This window comes from Montipora foliosa, chromosome 7 (assembly GCF_036669935.1).
Source record: "Montipora foliosa isolate CH-2021 chromosome 7, ASM3666993v2, whole genome shotgun sequence".
Classification (NCBI taxonomy): domain Eukaryota; kingdom Metazoa; phylum Cnidaria; class Anthozoa; order Scleractinia; family Acroporidae; genus Montipora; species Montipora foliosa.
Genome location: NC_090875.1, coordinates 1347994 through 1360493, shown reverse-complemented (window position 1 = coordinate 1360493; position 12500 = coordinate 1347994). Strand labels below are relative to the sequence as shown.

At 38.6% G+C, this 12500-nt stretch overlaps 1 protein-coding gene and 1 pseudogene across 1 annotated transcript; both read left to right on the top strand.

Moving 5' to 3' along the window:
- The first annotated feature begins 2150 nt into the window (after positions 1 to 2150).
- LOC138009572 (uncharacterized) lies at positions 2151 to 3993 on the top strand. The gene is made up of 2 exons (XM_068856642.1): positions 2151 to 2297; positions 2461 to 3993. The coding sequence occupies exons 1-2, from the start codon at positions 2151 to 2153 to the stop codon at positions 3991 to 3993; spliced, it is 1680 nt and encodes a 559-aa protein (XP_068712743.1).
- Positions 3994 to 5835: 1842 nt separating this feature from the next.
- Positions 5836 to 6663, top strand: LOC138010650 (uncharacterized; annotated as a pseudogene).
- The last annotated feature ends 5837 nt before the right edge of the window (positions 6664 to 12500 follow it).

The following is a 12500-nucleotide window of genomic DNA, read 5'->3' as shown; positions in this document are numbered from 1 at the left end:
CAAAATAGAAAGTAATTTTGTTGCTTTCCTTTCGCCATATTAATGCACATGAAATTTTCTTTCCATCCCCGTTTTCAAATTATTTTACTTGTCCTTAAATCTTATGTTCTACCTCAGTATTTAGCGTTACTTGTTTTGGTACGCATTTGACAACCAATACCGTGCGCAAGGCCTATTACCAATTGCATTGTGTATAGCAATGGCGGCAAACTTGAATTTTTGCAAATGGCATTGGTATTAAGTGAAATGTGTAAATATTTATTATAAATCAAGTAAAACAAGTCTTCAGCTTCATTTCTTTGTTCTTATTTAGCTTTAATTGCCCTCCAAATCTACTGAGCATGTATGTTTTGATTTGCGTTTGAAATCACCATGGAAGCCAAATTATGTAATAGGAACATGGAGGTTGGGCCTCATTTGCATATAGTAGTAAAAGGGTTAAAATTTCAAACTTAGCTCCATTTAGGCAATGCCCAGGGTTGCCTCCAGTAATAATTATTTACTGGCAATAACCATCATCCACTGCACTTTGAATCAGTAGGTATTTGTCCTTTCTCATTTTTCATGTCTCAAGTTTTTAACTTAGTTGTACACTGAGAAACTTTCAGACAACACTCACTGCTGTTCTTAAAGGCCAGGACTCGCACATTTGAACCTTCTCATTTTCATTAATTAAAGCGGTTTGTAGTTAATTACTGTAACCTTTACAAAAGGATCTGCACCAAGTTTGACAGCCCCCAGGTTTGGCAATACAAGTTCCGGTTATATTAACAAAAATTTAATTTTTACCACATGAATATTTAACAAATTGATGTCACTTTTTCATGCGTCTGTCCTGTTATTGATCATGAATTGCATCATAACATTGTCAAAGTAGCTGTGGATCCACGAGCCAATAGCCAAAACAAAGACACCAGGCTGGCGGGTGCGCGATTTTCGCCATTCTGATCAGCGGCTTTTTCATTCAAAATGGCGTCGGCGGGAAGCCACATTGTTTTTGAAATTAATATTCATGAGGCATTTTTTCCCGTTGAATTGTGGGATAACTAGAGCCCATGTGCTTTCGGTAGCGGCCATTTTGGAAAGTTCAAGAGCAGATCTTTCGTTTGAGACGTTTCGGAAAGTTCTAAGGCAAGTATATCCTATTTAAGCGACATAAGAATATTGTTACTTTCATTATGGCTTTACGCTTCACTTCTGTACAAGTTGGTAAACTAAGAAAATCCTACAGGATATAAATGCTCTTTGAGAATTGTAAAACCATGGGTACTTCAAAAGAACATTCTACATTTCAATTTCACTACAGTTACTTTTGTTCCCTTCTTGTCCTTCTCGTAAATTTATCCCGGAATATTGCTGTTTGATGTTCGTTAATCTGAAATTAACATACATGCGGTACTTTGACAAATGCAAAATTTGCAATTATTCTACTCTATAGATAAGAATAAAATTTCGCAACAAAGGCACTCAATATAGCTAAATTGTCGGGTAGATCGCGCTCTCGATTAGAAGCCTACAAAGTAAACTTCAAATACCGCTCAGATCGGATGGTGTCAAAGACTGTTTACAATCCGTGTGATTGTTGAGTATGCTTTGATCATACAGCCGCACAATAATTACTTGTACATGTGTCTCCTCCGCAATCGCACAGAATAGTGTTGTTCGCTGTGATTTTTTCTCCATTTCAGCAACCGGATTCGAAAGAGGACTAAACTCGCTCGGTTTTTTGCGTTATTCCCGAACAAATTCTCCGAGAAAATTTTGGCAGGCTTTTCTTTCATTCATATTCCCAGTTGTGTTTGTGCTATTAATCTATCGAGGAATTAGTCAAGCAACCAGCTCATTAAATTCTCGATTCCTTTGACTCGATTCTCGACTTGATCCTTGATCCTCGCAAGAATTGAGGATCAAGGATCGAGTCGAGAATCGAGACTCGAAAGAGACTGTCAACTTACTTTTGCACAGTACTGTAATTATACCGAACAAACATTGTTTCTTTACACTTGGCTACCATTTCCTCAGCAGATCACAATAACATTCATACACTGTAATAATAATGAATTGATGATTTTAGATCTTATTGCTGATGTCCATGAGACTGTGAAAGCTGTATTTCCCAATCTTAATTGATGGGAAGAAAAGGTAAACATATGACCAGAACAGCGAGAGCAATAGCCAGAGATAAATTCCCAATTGGAAGTCTTGCCCAGCGAAGGAAAGAGCTGCAAGAGGAATATTTAAACCAGTGCGAAATCTACAAATCTGAGAAGAAGAAAGTAAACAAATTGAAAGAGAAGGTAAGCCATCCTACTGGGTTGAAACACATTTTGGGAAGTGGGGAGCATTGAATGACTTCTGCTGTATTTGTCAGTTTTGCTTGCCTTTTAAGTAAAATTTCTATGTTTGTCTTCTCAAAGGTCAAACAAATCAATAACGCTGAGGAAGTACTGTCATCAAAAGGTGTTCAGAACCCCTGTAGTGAGAAGAGAAAAGGAAGACAACTCTGAAGAATACTCTGTACCAGAAGCTAAGAGGTGTTGTGAAAGACGGAAAAAAGAAACGTTGGATGCCTGTAAAGTTATTCATGGTGGAGATTCTACGAACAAACAGCCAGCATTAGACGGGATTTGGTTGACCTTGATCAAAGACTCAAAACCAAGTAGACTTAAAAATTATCTTGCCAATTCAAAGAAAATTGTGAAGCGAGTAATCCCCAAGATTGTAAAGAAAAGCATTAAAACTTTTGAACATAGCATGGAAAATAAGATTCGTTGTGTAAAAGTCTTGTATAGCAGTGGGTTAATAAGTAAAGAAAAGTACAAGAGTATTCGACTAAATCTTACAACTTCAATTAACACTGGCAACAAGAAACGCTTAAGCTTGAAATTTATGGAAGGTACACGTTTGCCTAAAATACTTCCCTACGATAAACTGGTGCAGTTTATCAAGGCAGTTGATATTGGAGATGTAAAGGACATCAAGTCTGACTTTTGTCATGATCTTGATGATGATGATCAAGTAAGTGGCTCATATCGAGTATTAGAGAATTCCTTGTTACAACTTGCTGAAATGTATGTAGCCATTGACCAGAGTGATCCATTTCTAATGCATTTTGGAAGTGAAAAATATCATTTCAGGGTAGCAGTGGGTGCTGATGGGGCACCCTTCGGAATGGATGATGAGGCCACAGCGTGGCTCATCTCATTTTTAAATGTCGGGCAGCAGATAACTAGTGAAAAGGAAAACTTCATTATTGCAGGTGCAAATTGTGGAGAAAGTCACATATCCATGGTCAGATTTGCAAAAAAGCTTGTTGCAGATATATCTCACGTTGAAAAACAACAATATGTATTACCTAAAAGCAAAGCCAATGCCAAATTCTCTTTTGATCTTGTGCCATCAGACATAAAATGGGCATCCACCTTTAGTGGAGAGCTACCTAACTCTGCTCACTATTTTTCCCCCTTTGGGAATGTGAGTGACGATGACAAAAGTTCTCTAGGTACTTTAGGTACATCTGCAAGTTGCATGTGGAAACCCTGGGTTTATGAAGAAAGGCTTAAGACAGTAGCTAAGGTAGAAGCAAAGAGAAGGGAAGTGGAACAAACAAACCTAGCTGCATCTACTAAGAGAAATAAACTGTTAAATTACATCAGGGATTTGAAATCCAGGCAGGAATACCCTCCCATTTTAGGTCCATTGATTGATAACATTTATGCTGAGCCATTACATAATGGTAACAACACTTGGCGACAGTTACATGCACATATTCTTACCCATAGCAATGGTAAAAGTTCTATTCCAAGTTCATGCACTGATCTATTTGAATTTCCAGAATGTGCATTAGCTTTGCATTTGGCCACCCTGAAAACAATTGGGGCAACTCGTTTGTACAAGAAAGTAAAGAAGTGGTGTGCCCACGGGCGAAAAGGAAACAAAAATCATGTGTCACAAGTTTATGCATCCGTTGCAAGCCATTTCTTTTCCAAATGATACCCCAGTACAACAGCTGCAGATCTGTAGCTTTGCATTTGTTGGCTTACAACTGAGAGATGCAATAAGCAGATTTAGTCGTGTCTCTGTGACCCAGGGAGAAGTACAAGACCCTGGGGGAATCTTGCAGGAAGTATTTTACTGCATCAAGCCTTCTTCAAAATTCAGTCACACCCACATTGTGGACCATCGGTCATGCAATTCCATTCCATACTGCTATCCTTTATAACAAATTTGGCATTGGGCTAGTAATTAACTCTATGCAGGGTCGGGAAGCGAAGCACATTCGTGTAAGTCAATACTCCAAGCATGCAACATTGTCCACAAGATGGCAACATGTGCTGACACATGATTATGTGACAACTGTATGGTTAAGAAAGCAGGACTCAAGCAGTTTCTCATACCACAAGAGCAATGATGTCTATGTCCCGAGAGAAGTAGGTGAACCTCTGTATTGTTATTGTGGTTTCATGAAGAATTCTGGAGAAGAAAAATGTTCATTTTGCTCATCAGAATTGTACAAAGGCATAGAAAGGAGTGTTGCAGCTGGGAAATTAGACCAGTACATCTGTAACTTGCTTAGTGTAATGAGCTAGAATGTTGTCTCGAACAGTATTGCAGTGGAACAAAGCAAGTACATGTACCTTATTTGTGGCCTCTCACGTGAAAACGTACACTAACGGTTTTCCGTTGAACGGCTAAAGCTGTTGGTTACCTGTTGGGTACCCGTTGTATGCGTTGATGAAAGCATTGAAGGCGTTGGAAAAGCCGTTGGGTTTTTTTCTTTACCCGTTGAAGGCGTTGAAAAAAGCCGTTTTCTCCCAAACCGTTGGAAACGTTGGAAAAAGCCGTTTGGTTTTTTTCCCTTACCCGTTGAAAGCGCTGAGAAAAGCCGTTGGGAAAAGCCATTGGGAAAATTCGTCCTACCCGTTAAAGAATCCTAGCCGCGCCGTAAACTTGCCTATTTACTGTTCGGATTAGGAGTCTGCAACCAGTCAAGTGTGACCTCTCAAAAAAAAAAATCCAACGGTAAACTACTTCAAGCGGATAGTGAACGGATGGCTGCACTGTTTCAAAATTAAATTTAAAATGGATAGCCTGAAAGGACTAATGTATATTTTGGAACGGCTAGAATGAATGGCTGAATGGCTAATTATTTATGAACGGTTAGCAGTGTGCGGCTGAACGGTATAAGTGACCCTCAAAAGTGTAAACGCCGGGTCTTTCTGCAGGTACCGTAAAGCCATGACGGCCTCCTCCATGATCATATAATCACAAACTTCTAATGTAAAATGTGATAAAATAATAGGGTTCGAAAGTCGAGCTGCGCATCCGGTAAAGCGAGGAAGGGAGTGAAAAATAATTTCTGTGTTATTCAAAACACGCGTTATCTACTTATCAATGCATGACGTCTAAACTTTTCAAAAATTTGCATATGGTACAGTTGACAAGGTAACGCCACATGTTTGACAACCAATCCCATCTTTTAATGTTCAGTTCACTTCAATAGAAGGAAACCGAACCGAAACTCAATCGAACCCGCAATTGCAGTTGTTCGAAGAAACCACAAAATGGCTATGATTGATGAAGGTGAAGATTTAATTGAAACAGGAGAAGAAGTCGTTCCGCCAGCAAAATACATCTAAACTGGTTTGATCTGCCAACCTTCCGGACGGGGAAAAGACTCAGTGTGTCCTGGTTAAGCAAGAACATTTGAACTGTGTGCAAACGGAAAGAGATTTGTATAAAAGGGTCTGCCAAGAAGCGAAAACAATTTTTGAAGAAATTGAAGGAAGAGTGGACTTGGATCAACAACATGGAGTCTGTACCCTCGACATCACAATGCATTACTTGTTTGATTTCGCGCAGCAAATCCATATTCCCAGCAATCCAATGCAACCGGGACCCATTTATTTTAAGACCCCTCGCAAATGTGGAATTTTTGGTGTCATGTGCGAGGGGATTCCTAGCCAGGGGAATTATTTGATCGACAAAGCAGGTGCTGTTGGCAAAGGAGCTAACACTACTATCAGTTACATGCATCATTACATTCAAAACCACGGCCTTGGTGAGACTCGGGTACATTTTCACGCTGACAACTGTTCAGGACAAAACAAAAACAATTATTTTATCTAGTATTTATCGTGGAGAACAATCCTTAAGCTCCACAAATCTGTTAATTATTCTTTTCTTATTGCTGGGCATACTAAATTTGGACCGGATCGCTGCTTCGAACTCATCAAGAGAGCATATAAAGTGAACTTTGTTTCTTCTCTTTACGAGTTTGCCGACGTGGTGGATACGTCCAGCACCGTTGGAATCAATAAATCCCAGCTGGTTGGCACACATGATGGAAGAGTCATTGTGCCTGTGTTCAACTGGTCCTCGTATCTCGAGCGATACTTCATCAAAGTTCCACACATAAAAAAATACCATCACTTCAGATTTTCCAAAGACGAGCCAGGAAAACTTTAGTTCAAAGAATTCAGTAATTCTCCAGAACAATCCTTGATGCTCTTGAAGAACCGCACTATGTTGCCACCTGAATCTGCGCTCCCATCAGAGATCAGTCCTGAGGGATTAAGTGAAGAACGGAAACAGTACCTCTTTTGCGAGATAAGGCAATTTTGCAAGCACGGGACAGAAGATCTTGTTGCTCCAACGCCCTGAAGTTCCTGCCTGAATTAAAAACAGTTCATTTACCCTGCAATGCAGTACAAGGGAAACTCCTGCATGGTCGAGCGTTCGACGATGCACTGCAGATCATTAAAAACGGCTCCTTTAGGAGCCACCAAATCGAATAAAGCTATGACCAACTCATTATACTCTCTCTAAGACCTCAAAACTACCAAGTGAAATACGAAAACAAACGGCAGCAAAAAAGTGCAATTGACTCCAGATAACTCGAATCCTCGGTGACTCGAAGCTCGCGCAAACACAAACCAAAATGATTTTACCTGGAATTGCTCAATACATTTACTACAGTTTCACCCTCAATAACTCGAACCCCTCGATAACTATTTTTCCCTTCATGTAATATTCTCTACAATTAATTTACCCTCGAGAAGTCAAACCCCATTTCCAAAGTAAGTCAAACAAAACTCCAAAAAATGAATTTATTTTTATCTGCATTGAGTCAAATTTAGCAGCATGTATCCCTCTAAGTACCACCCTAAGTAACCCATGCACAGTAGTACTCTTCCTCTAGGCACTACGCACTTCGAACAGTATTTTCTTAAATTCAGGGGTTTTAAAATTTCATTAGGAATCTCTGAGTTACGCTTGCGTGTGATACAAGTGCGCCATCAAGCTTCTTCCCGAGCTCTTCACCCTAGATGAACTGGCGATGAGCAACACGGAAGGGAATTTTGGGAAACAACCACTGGACAAGACCAAACTTCATACATTGAAAGGTAATTATTAATTAAGAAGTCGGTAGGTAGGACGGATAAGCTAAAGAAATTTGCTGTGTTTGTATGGGATTCCGATGTCGAATAATTTTCATAAAACGTTAGCTCTGAAAAATTCATGAATTGTTAACTGAAGGTACAGGGCAAAGGATTATACTGACCGAAGTTGCCAGGTGGCGTTTTCACTTTAACACAATTATATTTGTCTGTGTACTTTTTCCCCGATATGTTAATTTCCTCTTTCTTTTTCTTTAGTGTTGATCTTCACAAGATTTCCAGTCGGGCCCGAAGAGGAGGAAAGCAAGTGCTGGCGGCTTGTCAAATGCAAAATAAATGCAAAGTGCCGGACCAAAAGATTCGAACGAACCATCCGCGAGAAATAAAATCTAGCAATTTTAGTTGTCAATAAAGTTGCCAATGAAGCATATTCACATTTTTACATGTAAATCAAAGTTTTGCAGTAGCTTCTTGAGGTCAGCCTTATCGAAAAAGGAACGAAACTCAGTTTTTGCTGTGATAAATAGAGAAATAAAGTCTGTTGAGATTACGACACCTCATTGTATTGTAATGGCATTTGATCAGATGAGTGACGGATAAAAATAATGTCTAAATTTTAGGTGTAGGTTACTGGCGAGCATATTAATTTTATAGCGTAGCAATGAAGAAAGTCAACCTCCTGTGACATCTTTTGAAAATTTACCCAAGGTTTCTCTTACAAGGATGTCGAATAAGGTCAATCAATGTTTCATTACTAAACCGCGCCAATCACGTTTAGTTTGTCCATCGCACATGCAAATAGTCTATTCGTCATTTCAATCGGCGACCCAGAAAATATCTTTTGCTTTATTCTCCAGAGCATGGATTCTATGCAAGAACTCATTTGTTTTTGCTGTCTTTTTAAATTTTATCGCGTGCGACTTGTGAAAATAAATATTATTCGCAGCGTGCACGTTTACTTGAGGTTTTCACAAACAATTTTGCTTGAGTTGATGAAAATGCTTGAAGCTCTAAACGTTAACTGTGAATACGACTGGTGAAAGAAACTGGCTTTTGATACAAAGAATACCGATTCAAACAGTATGTAAATTTCAGTCGAGAAGTTCACACGGCGTGATGATCGACAGTTGTGTTGGTTGATTTACATCTCAACGTGTAAAAACATCTGAACTAGCTTTATTCTTAGCTTGAGCGAGTGGATTCCATAAAAAAGACATTTAAAAAGCGTCATAAGGAGCAAGTATCGTTTCTAGCGACTGGTGAAAGAAACCATTAATTTTGATAAAACGAATACCGATTCACACGGTATGCAAATTTCGGCCGAGAAGTTGACACAGTGGTGATCGAGAGTTGTGTTGTCTAGGGTTCTATTTCATTTGCAACCTGATTTTGTACTTGCGTAGACGTCTGCTCTCAGTCACTGAAAATATCAAGCCAACATGATTTCGGATCGTTTAATAAACGGTTGGTTACCAAAACTCCCCATTGGTCTTCTTGCAAGTGTTAATCAACAGCGTTGAAAACGCGTTAAAAGCGTTGGAAATCATCAAGAACCATTGAAAAAGCCGTTCGGCTACCTGTTGGAAGTGTTGGTAAAAAGTGTTAGAAAAAATTTCCCATACCGTTGGAAAAAAATTGGAACCCGTTGGAATTTTTTGCGCACCCGTTGAAAGCGTTGAAAAACCCGTTGACTACCCATTCGTTAGCCGTTGGATTTTACCCGTTCAACGGAAAACCGTTAGTGTACGTTTTCGCGTGAGAGGTCACATTTATGAAGTCAATGTGTAGTACTCATTGGGTGTTATTTGGTTTTAAAAGACAGGGCCTTGATGAAATCCCCTATCTATTTCGGAGGTATATTTATTTAGTATTTATAAATTAGAATTTTTTGTCTATGCTTAGCTTGTTTAAAGAGTATTATACATTTCACTCATTGAAGGAGTGCATTATTTTATTCAGTATTCCTATGTTAGGACTTATTCCAGTATACTTTCCTCATTCAGAGAGCATGTTTCCTTCAAAAAGACTTTATTTTTAAATCATGTATGATTTGCAAATTATTACAATAAACTGCTTTCAACAAGCAAGACTTGAGGAAGTCTGAAACCATGTGGTAATAGTTGAACTGCATTATTGCAAAGGTTTTTTGACTCTCCCTTACATGTATGTGTGACACTCGCAATAGTGTGTTCACAGAAGCCAGAGGAAAACATTAAAATGAGTTTACCTTGAGAAAAATTTCTTTTTCAAGAAGATATTTTCTCTTCCCTAATCCTTTTGTAATACTTTTGTTGACTTCTACTGTATTTTGTAATAGTTTTAATCACTTTGACTCCTGAGCATGCTGACCTGCCACTATGTTGGATTTTTTTTTTCACCCATTTCAGATCATGTGACCATGAAAGTAAAGTATATTGCCTTAAGCCTTTCTCCTTCCTTCCCTGGACCACCTGAAGTGGTTGACATTACACTTGTACTTGTTTTTTTATGCCCCATTGGAATACAATACCAGTCCCTATTTTTTCGCGGGGTTGACTGAACATACAAGCACACAAAAATTTGATTATAATAAAGGTCTTTATAATAATAAAGGTCTTTATTGAAAACACTCTAAACAACAGACGTGTTTAGTTACGAAAAAATAATTAAATTATACAGACAACTAATTAACTAAGTAACTAACAACTAACTAGAAAACAAGCATCTATTTATAAAAGTTCTCTTAAAACGCTCAGTTCTGACAAGCGGGATAATGTAGTTGTGACGCCTCTTACGTAACGTAACCATAGTTCGCTTCGGTGGCAGAAGGTCATCTAAAGCTGTTATTAAATTACTGTCAGTGATCTTGTCCCATAACTTCTTATCCTTCAGGGCAATAATATTTTCAATGAAAAAACGTTCTTTACAGTAGCCAAACTTAAAAGCTCTTTTGAACAGCCTGTCTATACGACTTAAGTACTTATGATAATACGCACAGCCCCATACTTCCACAGCATAAGTAAGTGTAGGTAGAATAAGACTAGTGAAAAGGATATGAAGATCATCCAATGGCAGTCCATAAAATTTACAAACGCGTAAGATGTGCAAACGACTGCTAGCTTTCGATAGGATATTATCTAAATGTAAATCCCAATTACACGGATCGGATTGAAAGGTTACTCCCAGCAACTTTAGACTGGGTTTTCGCTCTATAAAAACCAGAGGAGCTGGTAAAGCCTTAGTGGATTTGCCTTTAAGAAGCATTTCCCACGTTTTCTTGAAATTCAGTTGCATGCGGTTAACAATTGTCCATTCGACAATGGATTGGACCTCATTAGCTGCTGAGTTACTGTTGCTAACACCCGATTTTACAGGAATACTTAAAGTTAAGTCATCCGCAAACTTCACAAGCAAATTTTGATTTGGTAGGATGACCTTGATATCATTGACCATGATAGAAAATAATATAGGGCCTAATACAGTCCCCTGGGGGACACCTCTATTAATATTTAAATAATCGGTAACAATGCCATCAACAGTAACTCTTTGTTTTCTGCCTTGTAAAAAACTAATAATCCAATTAGTTACATATGGGTTAATATCAAGTGACTTCAACTTAGAGCAAAGAATATCATGAGGTACCGAATCAAAAGCTTTGCTGAAATCAAAAGAAAATATTCTGACAAAGTCAAATCCCGAATCAAGCCATTTTAGCCAAGCATATTGACACTTAATTAAAGCCATAGTCGTATTATGGCCCTTACGGTAGGCAAACTGGTCAAGATCTATGAAATTATTAACATACTGTGATAGTTCTTGTCTGTAGACAAGGCGTTCGAAAACCCTCATTATTACATTAGTCAGCGAAATAGGCCGCAACTGTGTGCAATTTTTAAAGTTGGACTCTTTAGGCAAGGGAGTTATGTCAGCCAGCTTCCACAGATCAGGCACAATGTGGTTTTCCAAAGAACAGTTAAAGATATGAGTAACAACAGGAGCAAGATCATAAGCAAACTCTTTCCAAATCCAGTACGGAATTTTATCTGGACCAGAAGCAGTCTTTTTTAATTTGAGTAGACTCTCGGTAACACAGGAAACAGTTAAAGCAATCTTGCACTATTCCGGAATAGCGACAGCGTGGGTGGATTTATAATGGGGATCAGTGTTAACAGTACAAAAGAAATTGTTGATCTCGTTCGGAGAAATAATTGAGCTTATTGGCGTGTTGGTAGACTTTCTGCCTGTTAGGGAATTGACTGTTGACCACCAAGACTTTGATCCTGTACTGTGTTTCTCGAAATTCCCTTTAACGGCCTGAACTTGACTATCTCTGATCAATTTGTTAATTTTATCTTGTAAAGTTTGAATTTCAATCAAACCGGAAGTATCCATACTCTTGCGCCGAATCAATTTTCGTCGTTGCTCCAGTAAGTGCTTGACTAAAGGAGAAAAGAACGGGGGATCCCTATTAGACACTCGCACTGATATACTTGGAAAACACTCATCAAACATGGACTTGATGTTGGTAGAAAGAAGATCGAGTTTTTCATTCACATCTTTGCACTGATAAACGATATCCCAGTTGTAGCACTTCAACAAATTATCCATTTTCAGTTTATGATGATCGCGTACATCCCTAAACATCACAGTTTTCCTTTCAGCCTTAAGTGGGATTCTGGGGTATACCAGGGCCACAGAATGGTCAGATCGAACAAGTCCTTGGGCGACCGATACTTTTCTCCAAAAATATGGGACGTTAGTAATAAAAACATCTAAAATTTTATCCTTTCTTGTTGGCGTCTTCACCATCTGCAATAGGTTTAGCTGTGTAAGAAAATCCTTGTAATCTAACTGATTAAGATCACCACAAATTATAAGATTGCTGTTAGGATTATCAGTCAACAAGCGATCACAGCTGTTTGTTAGATGATCCAATAATTCATCAGGACAATATTGCGGTTCTGGAGGATGATAAACAGCGGCAACATAGAAGGTGGAGTTGGGAGTTGTAATCTTGGCCCACAAGCATTCGAAGATATTAGAAAAGTTGCTATCCAATTGTTCCAGTAACCAGTCATTCCTACAAATAATAGCAACGCCACCGCCTGGGCGATCAATTCT